We start from the raw sequence: 23,618 nt of genomic DNA on the forward strand, positions 1-23,618 counted from the left end.
TTCTTCTTTTTAAAGTCTTCTTCTAAAAAACAGCAAAAACCAGGCAGATCGTTATCAGCCGCTGCAGCTTCCTCTGCTGCCATTTTCAAGTCTGAAAATATGTTGGTGGTCCCTCATCTTCTGCTACGTAGCCAAGATGGCGTAGTGCTTTGTGCCATACTTGTCAGTGTGAATGCACTAATGCAGTCACAGTAGTAAGTGTAAGTCTGGAAGGGCCGAATTGAAACACACATTCTAATATACAGAATGTTAGCAGCATGTTAGCATGATGTTTAGTCTCAGTACAGCCTCACAGGGCTGCTAGCATGACTGCAGACTCTCAGTCAGGTTTGCAGTGATTCACTTTCAAAGGTTTAATTTACTTACCTGTTTATCACTTATAATTATCCTTTTAAATATTTTCTAAATAGTTTTTTTATTTTAGCGCTTAAGCAGTGTCCTCATCTGACCACACCCATCAGTGATGTCATGGTGTCCTGGAGTACACCTGTACATCACTGCAGTGTTAAGTAACTCTCAAGCCCCCATTCCTGTTTGTCATTGAATGGCTCCTGCTATTTAACATTAACATAAACAGGCCGAGCATGTAGCAGTCACCTGACATGTGACTCTTTCTGCTGTGGGGATTGGTTGGTGGTGTTGAAGGTGGGGCTCCCAGGTTCAGTGGAGAGCAGCTTAAACTGAATCTCTAACTGTGTTAAAGAGGAAGTGAAGCTGAAGGCGTCACTCTGCTGTTCAGACTGACTGACAGTCGACATCCAGACAACATGAATTCTTCATCTGTGTCTCTGCTGCTCGGTGAGTCCAACACATCCATCCATCCATCCATCCATCCATCCATCCATCCATCACAGCTCCAACACACTTCAGTGTCTGCACTCATACAGAGGAACCAGAACTGAGTCTGAGACCTGATCCAGACCTGGACTGAAAGGTGGATAGGCTTTACCTGAAGTCTGCTCTCGTGACAATTTACGCTGCATCTCTAAACTGCTCCGAGCAGGTTATCTTTGTGGATAACTCGACGTTACCCTGTATACGTGGACTACACACCACATCTGTACTCTGTTAATGAGAACTATTTGTACACACCACTTGATCAAATATTTCCTGACTTGTTCCACTGGGTTTGCAGCTGACATGAAATTATTCTTAATCTTACATTCATACAGGCAGCCCTGCAGCCCCGGTGATTTAGGGAGATCTTGATTCATTAACCGGCCAATTTCTAAGATGTAGACCATCTGTATAGGCTAATTGAATTATTCTGAATGTTTTATATATTTAGATTTACTATTTTATATGTCCAAAAAATATGGAGCCAGGGTGGGGGTTAATGTTTCAAGGAAAAGATTTCCTAGATCAAAGTAGCAAGAACCAGATTCTGAATTTCCTGAAATTAAGGTCACAAAAAATCCACATCACTCTGGTGTTTTCTTCTGAAGATGCCCAACTCACAGAAAAGTCTCTAAAATCCCAATGTATGATAATATGGCGATGTGGGCTGAAATCACAAGTATTTCCTCACTGCTAAATCCACTTGCAAAGTATAACTTTCCACTGCATGTATAATACACAGCATAGGTGTGTGTGTGTGTGTGTGATGTTGCAGCCTTGCAAAGTGAAGTAATGTGGTTCTAAAAAAATCTACTTTTAGAGTGTTTCTGTCATGAATGTATGACTATAATGTTTTTAACTTGTAGCTTAAGATTTGTGATTATTAAATCTACCATAGTCATCAGATCTTAGTAGATTTCATAGATTTCCTCTCCACTGGCTCTATTTTTTTTTACAATAAACTTAATCTGCAATTGTATGTTACATCTTAATCATATTACACATAAAAGAAGAGTCCATGAAATACAAAATAGAGAATTAGCCTACAATAAGAACACGGCCGGCACGGGGTTAGATAGCCGTTAATGTTTCTTTAAACTCCTCAAATTCTGACCAATCAGTGTGTACTCTGCTAGGAACGCGCTGCAACTCCTATTAAGTTAACACAGACTCAACAAACTAACTAACATCTTATTCACTGCCGTAGTACCGTGAAACACCAGTGTAGGTGGTCAGAGCTGGTTGAATTGAAGAACAGAGAAGGCACAGGAGACATCAAGCCTAATCCGGCTGCTGGCTATCATGCTGGAGGTTGGCTGACAAGTGAGCAGGTTCAGGTGCAGGCTGAGAATCAGGGGTGTTATGGAAGTTATAAGCTCACTCTGCTAAACTCATCCTCAGCCAAGGTTTAGCTGACACTTCCCTCTGTGCCACAGTCAGAGCTTCCTCTTCATACCCTCTGCTAGGAGCACTCCTCCAACTACCATGGAGACACGAGAGAGTAATGTCGTGGGAATTGCGGTCAAATGTTGGCAACAATCATCCTCCCGATTGCAATTCGCCATTAAAAAGAAGAAGAAAAAGCAGACAAATGTTGCGATTGTCATTTGTGGAAAGCGTGTGTGGCGGCACAACGGCCGTGTTTGATTTGAGACAACCCTACCCTGTTAAAATGAACGTACACAAGTAGGTACATAGTGTACACAGTGTATTTCATGTTAGTACACTAGAAGAAGTATCCGAATTGACAGCCTCAGAGAGTGTTTAGCATGTGAATATTTCCGGTAGGCTGTATGTGTATCAGCGTAGACCTGTACGGATCAAACTCGTAGAAGAATCCTTACGAAGGATCAGTTTGTTGACTTTTGCAGCACAACAGACTCCTGTTAGCATCAGATGTGTTGTGCAGTGTGACCACGGATTTCTTAACATTGACGGATATCTGAGTTAACAGACTTTTAAAAGCAGATAGTGACTAAAATTAAAAAGATTTGTCCTTTTTCAGACTCCCCAAGTTTGTAGATACGATCAGAGGTGTTTTCAGCACCACTAAACTGAAGTGTGCTAAACACAGAGACTTATCTTGCTTTCATGTGTCACTTCCTGTGACATTTCCATGGTTATTAATGTGGACACTGAGTTTCACCAAACCTGATGAAGAATCAGAAAAACACTGACATCTCTCCGTGTGCTCCGGCTTCCTCCCCCCGTCCAAAGAAAATTGCCCTTAGGTGTGAATGTGAGTGTGACTGGTTGTTTGTCTATGTGTGGCCCTGCGATGGACTGGCGACCTGTGCGTGGGGTGTGTGTTCGTGTGCAGAATCGACACAGAGCAGCAGAAGCCGCAGCCTGATAATAAACGTACTGTCTTCAGCCCTGGGCCCATTTAACACAGTGTTTCAGTGCCATCTTCTATCTGATTATTACGTTCCATTACGATTATTATGCCTGTTCTGTTCTGTACAGCCGTTCTTTCCTGCTGCCCTCTGCCTCGGGCTTTCATGTATGCACATGGATGGGCAGGGAGACACCAGAACAGAGCCACACTGCCAATCATAACTACAATGCCGCAATTTCAGTTCTTTGATGAAAGTTGTCCTGACTGAACTGTGGATCCTGTTCTAACCTCCATGAATTCCTGATGTCTCTACTCACCTCTGTTTTTGGGTTCTCCTGGTGCGTTCTCTATAAAAGGGCCATCCGAAACCAGTTAGTGTGGATTGGAAATGGCCAACAAAATCCTCCTCAGTATCACGTATGTGGAGTGTAGACACTGGAACACAAGGGAGTTAAATAACAAAAGCGATTCACACTGTGTAGAAGAAGGCAAGTCCAAAAAAGGCTAACAAATTCAAACAGATGCAGGCAGTATCTAAAGTCCAGAAATCCACAGTATAAATCCAAACAGGCAGAAAAAGCTCTAGAGAGGCCAAATCCAAAATCCAGAACATAAGCACAGAAAAACAGCAGGGAGGCTCAGCAGAAGATGTAGACGACTTGGAAGTCAGCAGTCATTTTGTATTTCCTGTGTCAGTTTTTAAACAAATGTTTGAGGCCTTTAGTATGCTCAAGAAGTCACGAAACTTCGCACCCGCACATGAACCGGTAAATATTTCGATTTGATGGCTCTATAGTGCTTGATGCTTGAAACCTCACAAACGTGTTGCGCACTTCTGGAGGGGGGTACTTTGCTGTCTGATATGGTTGTGGGCATGGTTGTAGAAGAATGGCTCAATAGCACCTCTTACAATATTTTAGGGTGCCGCCGGGGACCTACGCATAACACCGGCCACCAGCCCTGAGGGGCTGGCCAGATTCAACGGTGTGGTCTGGACTGCGGTGCACTCGGAGCAGAGCCAGGTGTTGGGACAAGAAGTTCCCTCTCTGCTGGAGAAAGGGGCCATAGAACTCATTTCCCGGCCAGTCACGGAGTCCGGGTTCTACAGCCGGTACTTCATAGTTCCCAAAAAGGACAGAGGATTGCCTCCGATTTTAGATCTGCGGTCCCTGAACCAATCTCTGAGGAGATTCAGGTTCAAGATGCTCACCATCCCCGCCATCGTCAGCCACATCCAATCCGAGGATTGGTTCCTCACAGGAAGTTCCTGAGGTTCGCTTCAGGGGCGCGGCGTACCAGTATCAGGTTCTTCCTTTCGGCCTAGCACTCTCTCCTCGCACGTTCACCAAATTCATGGATGCAGCTCTGGCCCCGCTGAGGCTCCAAGGCGTCCGCATACTGAACTACATCGATGACTGGCTCATTTTGGCTCAGTCTCCTCGTCCTCGCCCACCTTCAGCGTTTGGGGCTGCAGCTCAAGAAGAGCGTGCTGACGCCCGCATAACGGACTACGTTCCTAGGGGTGGTGTGGGACTCAATGACGATGCGGGCCCACCTGTCGCCTGCACGCGTCGGGTCCAATTTGTCCTTAGTGACCAGAGTGAAGCTAGGCCGCACCATCACTGTGTAACACTTTCAGAGGGTGTTGGGTCTCATGGCGGCAGCGTCTGGCCTGCTGCACATGAGAGCCCTGCAGTGGTGGTTAAAATCCAAGGGATTCTCCCCGAGGGGAGATCCGCTCTGTCTGATACGGGTTATGACCAGGTGCCTTCGTTCCCTGTCTGTATGGAGGAAACCTTGGTTCCTGTCCCAAGGTCCCGTGTTGGGAGCGTCATGTCGCCGGACAATAATTTCGACAGACGCCTTGCGCGCTTTGCGAGAGGGTGGAGGATCAGGAGCATCATTTTTCTTGGCACATAAATTGCCTGGAAATGTTGGCGGTTTTCAGAGCTCTGAGGAGTTTTCTGCCCGCTCTCCGCGGCCGCCACGTCCTTGTCAGGACCGACAACACGGCGGTGGTGGCCTAATTGAGTCACTAGGGGGGTCTGTGCTCGCACCCATTATGCAAGCTGGCACATCAGATCCTCCTGTAGTCCCAGCAGAGACTGCTGTCTCTCAGAGTGACATATATCCCGGGGACCCAGCAACAGGGAGCAGATCTGCTGTCGAGACAGGGGCTGAGGCCCAGGGAATGGAGACTCCACCCCGAGGTGGTGGAGTTACTGTGCGAAAGGTTCGGCCCTACCTGTTTGCGTCTCAAGAGACTACCCACTGTCTACTGTGGTTCTCCCTCTCGCCCCCAGCCCCGCTAGGGCTGGATGCCATGGTGCAGACGTGGCCAAGGCGGCTTCTGTATGCTTTTCACCCAGTCGCTCTGCTCCCGGGGGTTCTGGAGCGGTTCCGTCAGGACGGTGTCAGCATACTGCTATTACCCCCATTTTGGCCGGCCCGAGTGTGGTTCTCGGACATAATATCGCTCCTCGAGGGCCCTGCTGTCTCAGGCGGAGGGCCAGGTCTTTCACCATTGCCCCGCCCTGTGAAGACTGTGGGTCTGGCTGTGGGCCCAGTTCCTTGAGGCGGGCCTGACGCCGGGAACAGTCGAGACGCTGCTCAGCTCCAGAGCCCCGTCCATGAGAAGGAAGTACGGCCTGAAGTGGAAAGTGTTTGCCACGTGGTGTAGAGAACGGGCGGTGGACCCATTTACCTGCCCGGTGACTATGGTACTGGAGTTCCTCCAGGACCGTTTCTCTACTGGCCTTTCCCCATCCACACTCAAGGTGCACGCCCCTCTGAGGGATGGGCCTCTGGGGAGGCTTCCACTGGTCGTGCACTTCCGCCGTGGTGCCCGGAGGATGAGACCCGTGACTCATTCCAGGGTTCCCACTTGGGACCTGGCGGTGGTTCTCGAAGCGCTAGCTGAGGCCCCCTTCAAACCCCTGGAGTCGGCTGAGGCCAAGCACCTGACCCTTAAGATGGCCTTTCTCCTCGCTATCACCTCTCTGAGGAGGGTGGGGGATTTCAGAGCCATCCTGCACACCTGTCCGGGCTATGTTCCTAAGGTTCCGTCCAGGTTGGCAGGGTCTACAGTGCTGCAGGCGTTTCATCCCCCACCTCATGTGACGGTGGAGGACGGGAGACTTCATCTGCTCTGCCCGGTCAGAGTGCTGAGTATTTAGACTCTGAGGTCCTCCCGGTGGAGGAAAGCAGACTAGTTGCTGTTGTTGTGACGTCATGAGAGGTTTCCCGAGCGGGGTACCCAGTGGCAGTGTCTCTGAAGGTGAACAAAAACGGTCGGCTTCCAAACATAAACACAGGCTTTATTGTCCGTTAGGAAAACAAACATAGGTTACACGTCCTCTTCTTTTACCCAAAAAGTCCAACGTAAAGTGTCCCGGTGGGGAAAATAACAGAGTTCAGATTTAACCAATCTCACTTCAGTCAACACACAAAGTTCAAACTTCCTTTGCCGAGTTGGTCTCTGAGCAGCCGATCTGGTAGCTTTCACTCCTCCAACCCACCTCCCCAGGCTTCATCAGGGATTGGACACACCTGCGGCTTCCTACGGTGTACGGCCTTCTGGGGTATGTAGTGTAAGTGGCGGCCATTTTGGGGTCACGAGGCTGCTGCATCCTGGGAGATGTAGTGGGGATGGCGGCAGCCATCTTGAAGCCTGACATCCGCCCACAGACTGGAATGTAACGCCCCCCTACCACCTCCCCTGGTGATGCCACAGTTTGTTTTGGGTACCCCAAGTCTGGGCTGGCATCAGTCAGCAACTGGATCGTTCAGTCGTCGGTCCGCCACACCTCACCCCGCCTGGAGTGCCTTGCTTCATAGCAAAGAGCTAATGTGTCTGGTGTGCCGGCGTGCTTATTTATGCCTCCAGTTACGCCGTCACACGCTACCGTTCTAGCAACGCCAATAGGATTGGTGTAGTTTCATTGATGATTTCAGTCCTGCCACGCCCAGAGGCGTTCCCATAGTGTCGTCACCGACGCAGTGTCTCGTTCCCTTTCTCGGGGAACAAGGGTTACATACGTAACCTGAGATGTTCTGTAGACGAGGACAGAACACGTATAAAAATATATATATAGAACACATTGAAGCTCTGGCAAAAAAACATAAATTTACCCTGGCCTTTTTATATTATACATTTTTTAAATCTACACATAAAAAACTGGTTGCAGGATTATTCCTGTCTTAGTTAGACTACAGTGATAACATCTGTTGATTTGCATGTCCATCTGCATTGTCGAAGCTAGACATTCTTTATCATGTGGCTCTCAGGTTCATTACAAATGCTGCACCCTGTATGACATGGTAAACTGTCATCTCTTAAAACGCGTAAGATGCTACACTGGTACTTACTCCCTCGTCCTGGAATGAATTGCAGTCTAAGATTAAGATTTGCATACCAATCACTTTAGCTGCAAAAAAAGAACATCAGACATTCTAACAGGCTTATGCACTTGTATTTAAATTTTTGAGCATTTGTAGTTAGATATCTACATTTAGGCTCTGCTTTTACTTTTGTTTATGTATTAATAACTCATTTATTTTGCCTATACAAATATTTGAACAAATTATTAGTCACTTCTTACTATATTTTAATTTTTGAATTGTTAAATGTATTGCATTTCAACTCATGGTTTAAAAAGTGTTGTTTTTATTTGTGATATACAGGACTGCCTTGCAAAAGAGACTTTTCTGTTAAAATAAAGGTTAAAGAGAAAAGCATTTGATTTTCTTCTATTTATCTTTATTTATATTTTATATTTTAATATGGATTTCAGTCTCTTAAGTGTTTTCTTGCTTTTACTGATTTGTTTTTATGTTTTATTGCCTTTGCACTTGTTAAAGCACTTTGTAACTTGTTTTTGAAAAGTGCTCTACAAATAAAGATTATTATTATTATTATAAAGAGGTCGTTCAAGGTCATATGAAGGTGTTTGTGTTTTCTGTTACAGCCATTCAACATCGAAACATATTGATTGGTGGGTTGATCTTTATCTTCCTGTTGGTGGCTGTCATCCCACCCATCAAATATTTAGGATACATCAGGTGTAACAGAAAAGGTATGTGTGTGTGTGTGTGTGTGTGTGTGTGTGTGTGTGTGTGTGTACGTCAATCCTCATGCAGCACAGCAAAAAAAAATGTGACCAGCACCGAATTGGATATGTGACACTGATAGGAATGCTCACTAGCCGATCGATCAGTGCATCCAGAGCTGGACTGTCCAATAGGCTCATTACTCTCAAATGGTCCAAATGAAGCAAGGCCCCACCTCACCTTGTGGCGATGGGCGGACAACGTCTTCTGAAGCTTTTGAGGCTTCTTCCTGATTGTACAGAAGCTTCAAAGACAGACACAGCACAGTGACATCTAGTGGTTTGCTGAAATTATAGCAGCCATGAACCCGACACTGTGGAGAAATAATGGATACAACACCTTGTTGTACATGTACATTAAAAGCCTGAGAACATTGTGTTAATTTTGATCTTTGCATCATTAAAGTCCTGCAACATATGTAACCTACATGTTGCTACCAGCGACAAATTATTATTTAAATTATGTTTAAAAAAAGTTTCCTTAAGTTATAATTATCTGCCATGACAGCAGTCGGTATGAAGGACGTCTTAGCTGCAGTCACCATTAACTCAGGGTGGGCACGTTATGCCGTGTTTCCATCACCAGTACCAGCTCACCTTGACTCGACTCTTCTCGACTCGGTTCGGCCCTGCTCCGTTTTCCACTGCAGATAGTACCCAGGAAAAAAACGAAAAAACGTACCTGGGAGCAGGTACAGGTCCAACTTTTCCTCAGTGGAAAACCAAAAAAGCGCGACTAGAGTCGAGCTGGACCGTGCAGTGGAAAAGGGGCTTTAAATTCAGTGTTGTCCCCTCAGAAAACCGTTGCGACCCATAAGTTTATCCATGACTTTATAACTACAGGGTTTACATGTCAAGATGGCTCTCAGAAAGAGTCTGCTGTTGAGAAGGAATATGTTACTGTTAATGTTGGAAGCAGAAAATCTTTTTTAAGGACATGATTCTACAACTCTTTATGGAAACAGCAAACAAGTGAGTTGATGATCTTGTTAAAGACATCACAGAATACAAATGAAGCGCAGGTGGATAATCAGGAAAAGACCAGCGATGAGATTTAAAATGTGCCGAGGAGCACGCGGGGACATAAACAAAGCAAATCAGCGCTATTACTGGATGGGAAATCTTGAGGTGAGGTCAAAAAGCAATAACGTTATTATTATTATAGAATTCTGAATACCAATGTCAGAGCGGGTAAGAAACTGAGAACAAGGTCCGCCGCATACTAGCTGAAAAGTTAGAAATGAAAGAAGAAAGAAGATTCTTACTAAAACCGGGGCCTATAATCTGGTTCAGGTTATTAATTAATAAGACAGAAACTGTATCAGCCACATGTATAGATATACATGTACACTGATGTTGCTGAACTCTGTTCTGAAGCCGCCACATAAATTTCTATCGGCTTTAGTGATCACAATCTAGTGGGCTTATCCAGGAAGACTAAAGTTTCAAAGGCGGGGCCAAAAATTGTATATAAAAGAATGTACAAGGGTTTTTGTTGTGATTCATATGTGGATGATGATATTAGAAATATCTGATGTCATTCACCAGAGAGCCCCAGATAGTATACCTAATGTGTTATGGAATTACTGGCCCTAGTTATGGATAAACATGCTCCTGTTAGGAGGCTGACTGTCAGAGCTGCTAGGGCTCCTCAGGTTGATGATGAATTAAAAGGATACATGGTTCAAAGAGATGGTGCAAGAGGAGTGGCAAAGGGATTCCTATCTGACTGACAAATATATTGGAAATTGAGGAACTATGTTGCTAAATTGAATAAAAAGAAGCAACTGTACTATGAATCCAGGAATAATTATATAAAACATGATGGAAAAAAGTTCTGGAGCACTTTAAATGATATCATGGGCAGACCTGGCCTATGTTTTATTGCCCTGTTAAATGCTTTATAACACCAGATGTGAACAGCACAGCCCCATAGATAATGTTAGATAGATAATATAAACAGCTTTAAAGGCTAATAGCTTAAATTGAATAAGACCCTAGTGCTATTAAAATTATTAACTTAATCATTGACCTTATTAATACAGTTTAAGAGTATACTATGGTATAATACTAGTACTTATGTAGTTTGTAAAAGTTGACCAGCACGGCTAAGGCTGATGTAAAGCTGATGATTATGTTTTGAACGGATTGCGGTGGTGCGGGGCAGGTGGCGAAGTGGTGGGGGAAGGGGATTACGGTAGTAATCTTTACTCATTACCACTGATGGTAACGTTGCCCAGCACGGTTGCTCTAAAAGTTGCTCCGTGTATCATCAGCTTAAGACTGTAATGTTAGACGTTTAGTGCAGACATTGGAAAATGGAGCCAGTTGACTTACATACCTTTATCTTTATAGCATCTCTTCTTCGAGCCTCTTCTTTGGTCTATGTCCAGACAAATATTCACGTCTCCTCAGACATCAGAGCCTCTGACTGACCCAGCATAAGGAGTGACATCACAGGGTCAGTCGGGGTCAGGAGTCGCGGGGATGTCCAAGCAAGCTGAACCATCCGGGCAGCTGATTTCCCATAATGAATAACTAAATTAATAACCGCTGTGCTGATTATGATAACTAACAGAGAGCTTTATTTCATTTTATTTAAAAAAACGTTCCTTATTTCAGTGAAGTTTTTCCACCCCTAGCTGGCAGTGACTGTAAGGGGCCCTCTGCTGGCCACGGGGCCCTATGCCACCGCAAAGGTCACTTATTGCTTACAGGCAACAGGGTTTATAATCTGCTGCTCAGAAAATATAACCACGCGTGAACTAGGGGGCCCGAATACTTGATCGTTGGGTACGCATTAAATTTTCAATCTTAGGATTCGAACATTGGGAGCATTTTCAAGTTAATCAGTAAGCTGTAGGCTACAGAAAAGAAACAAAAAGATTGTAGAAGAACGTTTAGTAGTTAAAAGTGAATTTAGCACAATAACGTGCTGTTTAGTTAGCGTTCAACCCGTCTGCTGTCCCTGGCTCAGCTCAGCCTCTCTCACAGACTGGACTCTCAGCTACGAGTCCCCCCGGCTCTGCACAGAATTTACTTTAAAATGACTTACAATCACTAATTATGTCAGAGGCCGCACGCCTCTGAAGCAACAAGGGGGAAAGTGTCTTGCTCAGGGACACATTGGTGGATGTGTCACTGTGGAGAATAGAACCCGGGTCTCCATTATCCACTGCAGCATCACCACCCCCCAACCCGGTTCTGCACGCATAGCCTTCCAGTCTCTGGAACAGACAACAGACCTCTGCCCGAGGATCTCAAGGTACGTGCTGGTGCGTATGGGACTAAAAGGTCAGAAATATAACAAGGCCAGAGGCCATGAAGAGCTTTAAAAGTGATCAATAGAATTTTAAAGTCAATTCTAAAACATACTGGGAGCCAGTGTAATGAAGCTAAAATAGGAGTAATGTGGTCATATTTCTTTGTTCTGGTTAAAAGCCTGGCAGCTGAGTTCTGGACAGTCTGGAGTCGATCAATAGATTTTTGGGTTAAACAGGTGAAAAGGCTGTTGCAATAATCCAGGCGTGATGACATGAAGGCGTGTAAAATGGTCTCGGTGTCCTTAAAAGTTAACATAGATCGAATTTTTGCTATATTTCTAAGTTGATAAAAACATGATTGAACAAGCTTTGTGGTGTGCTGCTCGAAATTTAAATTACTATCAAACCAAACACCAAGGTTCTTTGCCACAGGCTTAATGTGATTTACTAGGGAAGCAGCAGATGGCAGTATTTGATTTGCCATCTGCTGAGACCCGATGACCAGGATTTCTGTTTTGTCTGAGTTCAGCTGGAGGAAATTATTTGACATCCATTTTTTAACTTCACAAAGGCAGTTGTTAAGTGAACTCAGCCTTCCAGGGTCTGTGGATCTGACGGGCAAGTATATTTGTGTGTCATCAGCATAAATAATTCGCTCTCTCTTTTTCTCTCTGTGATGGCACTCCTAACAGGCACAAATCATTTAAAATAAGTTTTGACTAATGCAAGATGGAAACCAGTGCATTGACATTAAATATTACAGTGTTGATTAGTGGGGCACACTGGGCAATATGGATGCACATCTCAGTAATAACCGTCAACAGAAGCTCAAAACAAGAGTCAAAAGCAACAGCAAAGAAAAGCTGTTTGGTATTGTCAGAGAAGATCTGGCAGATTTTTCATGGGTGCAACCGACATACTGAGCTCTGCTGCTCATCCCACAAATGCATGTTCCTTATAAATGTGCACCATTTAAAAGGGAAATAATCAGGCTTTCCAATAGTTTAAGATTTATTGCCAAGAAGCATTGTTACAACAAAGAAATAATCTACACAACACAAATTTCCTTACTTTTTGTGCGTAATTATATATTTGAATACAAAGTTAACCTGCTGACCTCTGACCTTTAGTAAACCTTGTTCTCCTTTTGTAGGTCTGGCTGTGCTGACTGCTGCAGGTGAGCTGATGGAAGTCTGTCTGTCTGTTGACCTCTGACCTTCAGTAAACCTTGTTCTCCTTTTGTAGGTCTGGCTGTGCTGACTGCTGCAGGTGAGCTGATGGTCTGTCTGTCTGTCTGTCTGTCTGTTGACCTCTGACCTTTAGTGACCTCTGACCTTTATTGACCTCTGTCCACCTGTTGCAGGTGTGGCTGTGTTGCTGATTGGACTGGTTGTTTCTGCAGGTGAGCTGATGGAAGTTATTTATTAAGTTAAAACTCAGACTTTATTGATGGTTTTAAAGGAGACCTATTATACTGCTTTTCCAGTCCTATATTGTAGTTCTGTGTTTAAACATTTTCTGTCTTATTCTGACTCTTCATGAAGGCCTTCACTTCAGCCTCTGTCTGAAACAAGCTGTAGATGCTCCTGTCTCTTTAAGCCCCCTCCCCCCGCTCAAAGCCCACTGTCTTCTGATTGGCCAAGACCTGAAGCATGTTACCAGGCTGTTGTTGCCGCTGAGCGGTACAGACAGACTTAGCATTACGGAGCCAGTGACCCTCAATCTGCATTCTTGTCTGTACTTGTGTACTTCTGAAACGTCATCAGTGGCAGCTGTTAGGTGTTTGTATACTGGACCCAAAAGCACGACAGAGGCAGAAAACCATCTGCAGTTCCAAAGGGAGATTTATTGTGGGCAACACAAACACAATTCACAGAAGGCAAGGGGGAAATGGTCCTGATCCAGATGGGGTGGACAGAGCGGAGGCCGTGGCTTAGCAGGGAGCGGAGCATGGAGGGCAGGCAAGTCCGGTCACAGAAGATAGGTAGACGATATGTCAAATACTTGCGTGCTGGACCGGGTTTGATATGTGGCAGTTGACTGGAACGAGATCCACGCCCGTCTGCAAACAGACAGGCAACCAGAGAGTGGGGGTAAAACAGCTGAGAACAAGAGGGAAACAGAGCAAAGGGAATGCTGGATGTGACAGCAGCCCAAGTACTGTTCCAATTCAGAAGTCCACATCTAGCCAAGTACAGTCCAATACCCGGATGTGTTCTCGCGCCGCCCGTTTTACACAGCATGGTGGTGACTTGTGTGGATTTCGGATAGCCAAGTATCCCAGAATGCATTTCACGCCAACAAGTGGAAATGGCAGAGTAGAAGACACACAACTGTAAGTTATAATACTGCTGTTATTGTGTCACGGAATTAAGTTTTAAGAGATTTTTTTATATAGTTTAATATAGTTGTTTAAACTCCAACTGTGTGGTCGATTTCTCGAGACAGAGCTGATTTGAAAATTTGCTACGACGTTTTTGGAGATGTGAGGTCCGTCCGTCATCAAGTCCGCTGCTGTTCAAATTGCAGAATGAGGGACCATCTGAAGTTCTCTTGGGGGTTTCCGCAAGTCCGCCGACTAAGAGACGGCGCCCCCACTCAGAGTCTCGACTCCACCGGTTCCTCGTACGCCTTCTCGCCAGCAGACACCGTTCTGCTCTTCACTCCCACATCCATCCGCATCACCTGTCTTCCCCTCAACACTTCATCCCTCAAACCCCTACCCCTCATCCCTTGACCCTCTCTCCCATCCCTGCATCCTTCAGCCCACCTCCGGGCACTCGTTCCGTACTTCCTATACAGTCTCAGCCAGCAGACACAGGTCTGCTCTTCATTCCCACATTTATCGGCACGGATCCGACTCCCTTCTGATCATTTGTGCACGATAGTAACGATCTCTCTGAAAAGGCAGATCGTGGAGACATTTTAATCGTCCACAATTTAATATCGTAATATTGCCCACCCCTAATAAGTAATAAGATTTATACTCTTATATTTTAATTTCCGATTTCCATCTATTAACACATCAAAGACAATCGGATAACGAGATTGTTGTTGTTGGTTTTTCATATCAAAACAAAAAACGAAAAATGGGTTGTTTTTCAGTTTTTTGTTTCCCTATTTACTATTGGTAATTCTTTTTTGGTTTTGTTTTAGTTTTTTTTTCGTTTCAAAACGAAAAACCTGTTGACACAAACCGTCTCCTTTAAACTGACAAACATACACTATCGTTCAAAAGTTTGGGGTCACTTAGAAAATTCCTTTTCTAATTTTTGTCCAGTAAAATAACTTACAGAAATTAACAGAAAACTAACAGAAATACAGTGTAGACATTGTTAATGTTGTAAATGACTGTTGCTGCAAACGGCTGATTTGTAATGGAATATCTACACACATACAGACACCCATCATCATCAACCATCAGCCCTGTGTTCCAGTGGCAAGTTGAATTAGCTAATCCAAGTTTATCATTTAAAGGACTAACTGATCATTAGAAAACTTTTTCAATTATGGTAGCACAGCTTAAAAACTGTTGAGCTGTTTAAAGAAGCAATAAAACGGTCTTCTTCAGACTAGTTTAGCAATTTTGGGTTTGATTAGAGCTATAAAAAAAAAAGAAAAGATCTTTCTTGAAAGTCATCAGTTTGTTCTTGTTCTGAGAAATGAAGCTATCCCATAGAGGAGTGGGAGGAGCCACATCATCTGCAAGGAAACATTTTTGGTTTTATGGTTCTTTTAAATAGATGGTGGACAGCTGAACCAGAGACTTGTACACAGGCAGTTCACCAGCAGGAGAGAAGTGGAACTCCAACAGCAAGGTGGGTTCTGTAGACGAGGACAGAACACGAATGTTAGAGGTCACATGTCCACAGGTTGCACCAACAGACTGCAGAAGGTCGATCACATGACCTGTACCAACATGTGGATGAAGTGATGTCGCTTCATCCTCATTTAAAAACTCCTGAATCTGGTCTGGAATCAGTCACGCTGATGGTTTTTGCTGTCAAACATGTTCTGGATTCTGTTCTGGATTCAACAAACATGAAGTGGAGCTTTAAGGAGTTCGTTCAAGGTCATATGAACGCGTTTGTGTTTTCTGTTACAGCCATTCAACACCGAAACATGCTGACCGGTGCGTTGATCTTTCATTTCCTTTTGGTGGCTGTTGTCATGGGACTTGGACTTAACAGAACAGGTGTGTGTGTGTGTGTGTGTGTGTGTGTGTGTGTGTGTGTGTGTGTGTGTGTGTGTGTGTGTGTGTATGTGTAACTGCCATAACAGTCAGTTACTCTCTGTGTCGCTGTGCATTGCAGGACGTGAACCCATATGCGGCGCATCATTAATGTAAATGTAACCAGCACAGAATTGGATATGTGAGACTGATCGGCCCAGGTGATCGGTGCATCTCTAATTGTCCACTAAATCAAGCATAGCATTACTTCGGACATTTACATTTACTCATTTGGCATTGACACTTTTATCCAAAGCGACTTACATTTGAGGAACAACATACAATCATCAACAGAGCATCAAATACAGATCTACAACTGACAATAAATACTAGTAAGAGCTCACAGTACATATCACATCAATGGGGTAAATACCTAGGGAAGGAAGTAAGAGTTAACAAAAAGTGCAATCAATCACAGGAGTGCTTTACCCGAGATGCCCATTGCTGAGAGAGCGGATAGCAGGATCCTGTGGTTGACTGTGTCAAAGGCAGCTGATAGGTCAAGCAGGATAAGAACTGAGGATTGGGCTGCAGCTTTAGCTGACCTTAGGACTTCTGTTACAGACAGAAGAGCCGTTTCAGTAGAGTGGGCACTCTTAAAACCAGACTGATATGGATCTAGGAGGTCATTCCCTCAGAGGAATTCTGAGACCTGTTTGAATACTGCCCGTTCAATAGTTTTGGATAAATGATAAATGATAAATGTAGAAGAGACACTGGTCGATAGTTCTCAACTTGTGTTGGGTCAAGTGAGGGCTTTTTGAGCAAGGGTGTAACCCGAGCCCTTTTGAAAGTGGTCGGGAAGGTTCCTGAAGCCAGAGAAGTATTTATTACACGAGTGATTGTCGGGACCACAGTAGAACATATGGCTTGGTGGACAGCACTGCGGGGGTAGCAGAGTTTTCTGGTTTGATCCAGGTCTCAGTGAGCGCCAGTAGCCCGAGAGATAGCATAAGCAGTGATAAAGTCAGCAGACTGGCAGTTCCATGACCCAACAGACAAGTAAACAGATGTGGGTGGTGCCTGTTTTAAAGGCTTGAGGAGTGCCTGGTTTCTGTGCTTGATGGCATGATACCTCTTGCGTGGACCGGAGACAATAGGAATAGTGTGGTAGCACATGGCCTGAGTGTATTTGTAGCTGGCAGCTTTAGGTGAGTGGGTGTGCCTCGGAAAGGGAAAAAGCTTCTCTTGTAGGCGGCCTTGCTCAGTGGACTCGCACAGGTAGACTCGTTGGTCTTTACTCAAGTAGGTCTTCACACAAGGAGCCCACGCTGACGCTTCAGTGGTAGGTTTCACTGAAGTACTGTGAGTCTATTTGCACACAGGTGTTGGGCATTAAGAAAGATTGCACCCAGCTGAGATCGCCCTCCGGATTTACAAGACAAAAGCTTGGTTTCAGTGGGTGGGACACACACCCAGTTGTTTGATCTCGCTCAGCCGGCCTTCAGATTCTAGTGGATTGCTCAGTAAAAGTGCAAAGAAATAGCACCTCAAGAGTAGGAAAGATAGAGTAAAGTATTACCTCACTGCTGCAAACTCTTATTTGCCCCACGATTCTTGTCCAGACAGGCAACGAAGTCAAGCTCATCTCAGCTCATAGCAGCCATCTTAAGTCAGCCACATCAGCTGACAGCTCAGTTGACTAATATCTTAGCCTTCTATGCCAAATTCCATACAAGGTGCCTTATTTAAACTGTTCTAGCCTGCCTGTCCTCGCTGCTTCCTCTGCAAACAGCTCATAACTCGCCGCCATCCGGGCTCCGCCTTACTTATCGGATTTATTAATCCGGATTTATTAATCCGATAAGTACAAAAATTGTTCATTTTTCATTATCGGAATCATATCAGGATTTTGGCAAATCAAATAATGCTAACATGTGCCGTTGCTGTTGTTGTCGCGCTCTGGATGTCATATTGCTGCTCATCAATAGAGCCACACAGACACAGTTCACTGCTGACAGGGCCCGGGCCCATTTAACACAATGTTTCAGTGCCATCTAGTATCTGTTTAATCCTGTTATTCAGCACTCCTGCTCTGTTCTGTACGAGGGTTCATTACTGCTGCTCTCTGCCTCTGGCTTTCCACGTGGCATGTGGAAGGGCAGGGAGATCCCAGAACGGAGCCATACCGCCAAACATAACTATAATGTCGCAAATATCAGTTTTTTGATGAAAGTTGTCCTGACTGAACTGTTGAATACAAAGTTAACCTGCTGACCTCTGACCTTTAGTAAACCTTGTTCTCCTTTTGTAGGTCTGGCTGTGCTGACTGCTTTAGCTGTGCTGACTGCTGCAGGTGAGCTGATGAAAGTCTGTCTCTATTTGTCTGTCTGTTGACCTCTGACCTTTAGTGACCACTGTCCACCTGTTTCAGTGGCTGCTGTGTTGCTGAGTGGACTGCTTGTTTCTGCAGGTGAGCTAGAAGTTAATTATTACTAAAAAGATCCAGAACAAGTTGAACAGCAGCAGAATAAATCAGTGAAGACAGGTGGAGAGTCCAGGAGGATTTCATAAACAGCTTGTGTTGACTATAGAAAGACAAACATGAACCATAATGATATCATTAGCAAGGACCACACCACAACCATATGTTATTTAGAGGTTTAATGCAAATGGGGAATGTATAGATTATAGAGGACAGATTGATGCATACACAGAAGAAGGGGAAGGGTGATGATGGAAGAAGGATGTCGTCTGATAGGCTGGTCTGGGAGGTTGTACACAAGACCAGGTGTAGAAGGTGTGGGGGTTCTGTCTCGGAAGTGTGTTCATCCAAGGTTGTTTCAAGCACCCAAAAAGAGTCGGATTAAGAGTGGGTTCAAGTTTCTGCAAGCCTCAGTTCGCATGGTAACTTGAGAATGGACAATAGAAGGACAATAGAGGCCGGAGACTAGTTTGATGGAGAAGTTGATTTTTGCCAACTAGTGGAGGACCAGATATGGATTGAAAAAGCATATGTGATGAAATAGTGTTGGACATGAGGTCCTGATAGGGAAATGACAGCTGAAAGTTGACATGATGCCTTGAATTGATTCCAGACAGTTACAGTAGGTATGCTGCTGAGAGAGTACTCGGGCCGAGGTTGTCGAGGATGGGTTTGTGTCCAGTGTTAGAGAGGGTTCCCAGTTCTGGAGCTAGTTGAATGATATGGCTGAAAACAGGAGACTGGTATGGATGAAAATCTGATTCTGGGGCCAAGTGACTGAATTTTCAAACGAGAGACGAGGCGATGAATCACTAATGGTGTTGTAGTGGCCAGGGATGTGAGCTGCCCTGAGGATTAACTGGAGTTGAGCTGAGATTCATGTGAGTCTGCGAAGGAGCTGGGGGCTGACTGGAGAACGGGATCCACCTTGTAGAATCTTTACGACTATATTGTTAGCAGAGTGGGTGAGAATGGACTTCCTAGACCAGTGGTCGGCAATAGGAGGCCAGATTACTTTGATAGCAGCAAAAAATATGAAATAAATTAATTGATAGTGGCTGCTGCTAAAATAGACTCAACAAGCTGAGCAACAGCAATAAACAGCAGACATAAGAAAACAGCTGATGGAGAAAGAAAAGGAGAAAAAGTCAAGCAAAATAAATGTGCAACACAGCAGAGTGATGGAGAAACTGGGACCAGGTATCTTAGCCAAATGGATAAGTCTTAACATATCTTCTGCCAGGTGCACATAGCCACATGGCATGCATGTCACTATCCAAGATGTTACCTGAACAGTTCAAGCATATGTTTGACTGCATAAGACCCATTCTAAACATCCTTTGTCCTGTATGGTGTGTTCTGTGGAGAGTGTTCTGAGAGAGAGTTGGATATTGTGATTTTTAGTCATTCTAAAAGTATTTAAATATATTTGTGTCCAAAAGCTTTGGACAGGACTAATGGATAGATCTGTCTCCAACTTTAAGAACTGGAGAGAGACTGAACCATATGTTTTCAACAGTAACATGTTCATCTCTGATAACAGTTTTGGGGGCGAGAGTTTAAGAAAGTCTGTTATCATTCGCCTGTTGCCTAGTGCTTGCTCTTGGTGGTCTGTGGTCTAGACCTGCTCTTTTACGAAAAGTGCTATGAGATAACTGTTGTTGTGATGTGGCGCTATGTAAATAAAATTGAATTGAAGGTAAAAGTGAAAACAGAAAACAGAAAGAGAAGTTTGAGTTTAGGAGGAATAGTAATACATCATCTGCATAAATACTTGTAGTGTACATTTTGTGTTATGAATAGTGGCGTAGACTATTAAATTAAGTAGCCTGAGTGTATTGTAGGTGGAGTGCCTGCCCTTAAGAAATCCTATTTGGTCTGGATGTATTAAACAAGGAGTGACCTTCTCTAGTTTTCTGGCTAGGGCTTTGCAGATGATTTTAAGATATGCGTTTATAAGTGATATAAGCTGTGTCTGAGTGAGCAGAGAGTGAGGTGAAGAAAGCATGAAAAAGGAGTGTCGTCAACAATCGGACAATAAATATTAGCAATGCATAAATGTTAATTATAATAAATTGACCTTATGGATTTATACAGTGGGTACGGAAAGTATTCAGACCCCTTTAAATTTTTCACTCTTTGTTTCATTGCAGCCATTTTCCAAAAATCAAAAAAGTTCATTTTATTTCTCAGTAATGTACACTCAGCACCCCATCTTGACAGAAAAAAACAGGAATGTAGAAATTTTTGCAAATGTATTAAAAAAGAAAAACTGAAATATCACATGGTCATAAGTATTCAGACCCTTTGCCGTGACACTCATATTTAACTCAGGTGCTGTCTATTTCTTCTGATCATCCTTGAGATGGTTCTACACCTTCATTTGAGTCCAGCTGTGTTTGATTATACTGATTGGACTTGATTAGGAAAGCCACACACCTGTCTATATAAGACCTTACAGCTCACAGTGCATGTCAGAGCAAATGAGAATCATGAGGTCAAAGGAACTGCCTGAAGAGCTCAGAGACAGAATTGTGGCAAGGCACAGATCTGGCCAAGGTTACAAAAAAATCCAGAACCAGAACCCTTCCTAGAGCTGGCCGTCCGGCCAAACTGAGCTATCGGGGGAGAAGAGCCTTGGTGAGAGAGGTAAAGAAGAACCCAAAGGTCACTGTGGCTGAGCTCCAGAGATGCAGTCGGGAGATGGGAGAAAGTTGTAGTAAGTCAACCATCACTGCAGCAATCCACCAGTCGGGGCTTTATGGCAGAGCGGCCCGACGGAAGCCTCTCCTCAGTGCAAGACACATGAAAGCCCGCATGGAGTTTGCTAAAAAACACCTGAAGGACTCCAAGATGGTGATAAATAAGATCCTCTGGTCTGATGAGACCAAGATAGAACTTTTTGGCCTTAATTCTAAGCGGTATGTGTGGAGAACACCAGGCACTGCTCATCACCTGTCCAATACAGTCTCAACAGTGAAGCATGGTGGTGACAGCATCATGCTGTGGGGGTGTTTTTCAGCTGCAGGGACAGGACGACTGGTTGCAATCGAGGGAAAGATGAAGTACAGGGATATCCTGGACGAAAACCTTTTCCAGAGTGCTCTGGACCTCAGACTGGGCCGAAGGTTTACCTTCCAACAAGACAATGACCCTAAGCACACCGCTAAAATAACGAAGGAGTGGCTTCACAACAACTCTGTGGCTGTTCTTGAATGGCCCAGCCAGAGCCCTGACTTAAACCCAATTGAGCGTCTCTGGAGAGACCTGAAAATGGCTGTCCACCAACGTTTACCATCCAACCTGACAGAACTGGAGAGGATCTGCAAGGAGGAATGGCAGAGGATACCCAAATCCAGATGTGAAAAACTTGTTGCATCTTTCCCAAAACGACTCATGGCTGTATTAGATCAAAAGGGTGCTTCTACTAAATACTGAGCAAAGGGTCTGAATACTTATGACCATGTGATATTTCAGTTTTTCTTTTTTAAAAATTTGCAAAAATTTCTACATTCCTGTTTTTTTTCTGTCAAGATGGGGTGCTGAGTGTACATTACTGAGAAATAAAATGAACTTTTTTGATTTTTGGAAAATGGCTGCAATGAAACAAAGAGTGAAAAATTTAAAGGGGTCTGAATACTTTCCGTACCCACTGTAGTAGTGGTATTATGATTGATATTTCTGTGTGAAATTCTTATTATCGACGGTATACGAATATATTATTAAAAGCCCAACTAATAAGTAAGCATAATAATGTCACTTAATATCGGTCACATCCGACCTATTTAGGCAGAATATGACACCGTTTGGTGAGTTTCCTGCTGTGAAAAACTGACGAACACATCTGGAAACATGTTAGTTTGAGCTATGTTGGTATGTTGGTCAAACTAAGTTAGTTGAAACCATGGTGGTACCAACAAGGTACGACAGTTTTGGGAAACGGTCGTACTTCAGATGTCGGTTAGTCTAATGATGCATTGTACCAAGATAGTTCAATGCTACCTTCCGTGCACACACACCACTGACTGTGATTCTTGTTCTCCTCCGTCAGACTCCTCTCTGTCTGTGCTCAGACTCTGCTGCCATCTAGTGGTCTTCTGTCCATACTGCGTCTCTACTGGTCTGATGCTGTCCATCTGCTGCAGCAGGAAGACAGGAAACAAACCAGCCGTCTCCATGGAGATGACCCAGCGGGTTGGAGGAAGTGACGAATTGGATGGCGATTATGATGACATCACTGCTGATGTCACCACTGAGCACGCCTTCTGAGCTGTGAACAGAGTGACAGCAGCTGTCTTTAACATGGACTCTGATCAATAACATGATGGATCTGAAGATGAGAGTTTCTATCATCTGCTCTTATGGAGATGCTGCTGGAGAGCATTGTCTTACACGTTGCTCCAGAATCTTCCACAGGTGTGAAACCGGGTTGAGATCTGGTGACTGTAAAGGCCGCAGCATTTTATTCACATCATTTTCATCCTCACCAAAGCGTTCAGTGACCCTGCTGCACGAAGCATCTGCATCTGATGTTCCTCCTCTCTTTGATTCAGCTTCTTCCTTTCATTTGTCCCCGTCTGTTTGTTGTAGAAGCCCTGCTTTTTGGTAGATTTGCTAAAACCCCCTCAGCTCCATTGTAGAAAAGGAGGAGTTCTGAGGGAAGTCAGATCTTTGAAGACCTTTTGGACCTTCTAGGTCTTTCAGAGCTCTTTTCCTTTTTGCTCAGACCTTTTGTCAGCTTTTACATTTCTGCAGCCTTTTCAGACTCAGGAATTCTGTTTGGTTTCTTTCCTCTTTTTATTCTCTTCTATCTCAAAGTGTTTCTGGACGTAGGCTTTGTATGTTTTTAAGCTTTGCTAAATAAAACCAGGTAGATCATTTTGATCTATTGAAAGGTTGATGATTCTCTGGACCTGATCCTTTCATCCTCTCATCCAAGGCTTCCTTCACAACATTTCAGTAAGGCCCCTTGTTTTCTAACAAGTCTCTAAAATGTCAGGAATGCTAATCTCTGTTCCTCAAGAGAGGGAGCAGCTGTAGAGGTGTTAGGACAGGAACCTGAGGCAGAGGAGAAGCCTAGTGCGAGGGGGAAGCCCTATTCTGTCCTCTGCTTCTCTGTCAGATAATCATATTCTCTTATTTGACAAATATGCAACATTCACTGCCACTAAATGTTGCACTAGAGCAGCAGCATCTCAGACCAGAACAGATGGGCGCTACGGCTCCGAGGTCTGGGATCAGATCTACGAGTGTCTGAAGAGATGCATGATGAACATCAACAATGACAACGAGCAGACGAGCGACATCAAACGGATCGAGCTACAGCTGAAGAACTCCACGGTGAGGGACGGCACATGTCGTCTCAGGCTCTGAAGGTCTGGGTGAACGGGGCGGCCTTCAACATCCAGATGCTGAT

General features: G+C 44.4%; 1 protein-coding gene across 1 annotated transcript; it reads left to right on the top strand.

The window, feature by feature from the left end:
- The first annotated feature begins 721 nt into the window (after positions 1-721).
- On the top strand, positions 722-23,100 carry LOC119896586. The gene is made up of 9 exons (XM_038710072.1): positions 722-798; positions 8,143-8,250; positions 12,700-12,723; positions 12,792-12,815; positions 12,910-12,948; positions 15,290-15,364; positions 15,652-15,741; positions 18,032-18,073; positions 22,254-23,100. The coding sequence occupies exons 1-9, from the start codon at positions 768-770 to the stop codon at positions 22,469-22,471; spliced, it is 651 nt and encodes a 216-aa protein (XP_038566000.1). The 5' UTR covers positions 722-767; the 3' UTR covers positions 22,472-23,100.
- The last annotated feature ends 518 nt before the right edge of the window (positions 23,101-23,618 follow it).

Source organism: Micropterus salmoides, unplaced genomic scaffold (genome assembly GCF_014851395.1).
Source record: "Micropterus salmoides isolate LMB-PRFRI ecotype aquatic unplaced genomic scaffold, ASM1485139v1 Ms_hic_scaffold_10, whole genome shotgun sequence".
NCBI classification, from domain to species: Eukaryota; Metazoa; Chordata; class Actinopteri; order Centrarchiformes; family Centrarchidae; genus Micropterus; species Micropterus salmoides.

What these genes read in the sequence shown, in the direction of transcription:
- LOC119896586 (XM_038710072.1), top strand. Translation starts at nt 768, where the DNA reads ATGAATTCTTCATCTGTGTCTCTGCTGCTCG. An exon ending in ATCTGTGTCTCTGCTGCTCG is followed by an intron (nt 799 to 8,142) that starts GTGAGTCCAACA and finishes TTTCTGTTACAG; the next exon opens with CCATTCAACATCGAAACATA. An exon ending in GGCTGTGCTGACTGCTGCAG is followed by an intron (nt 12,724 to 12,791) that starts GTGAGCTGATGG and finishes CTCCTTTTGTAG; the next exon opens with GTCTGGCTGTGCTGACTGCT.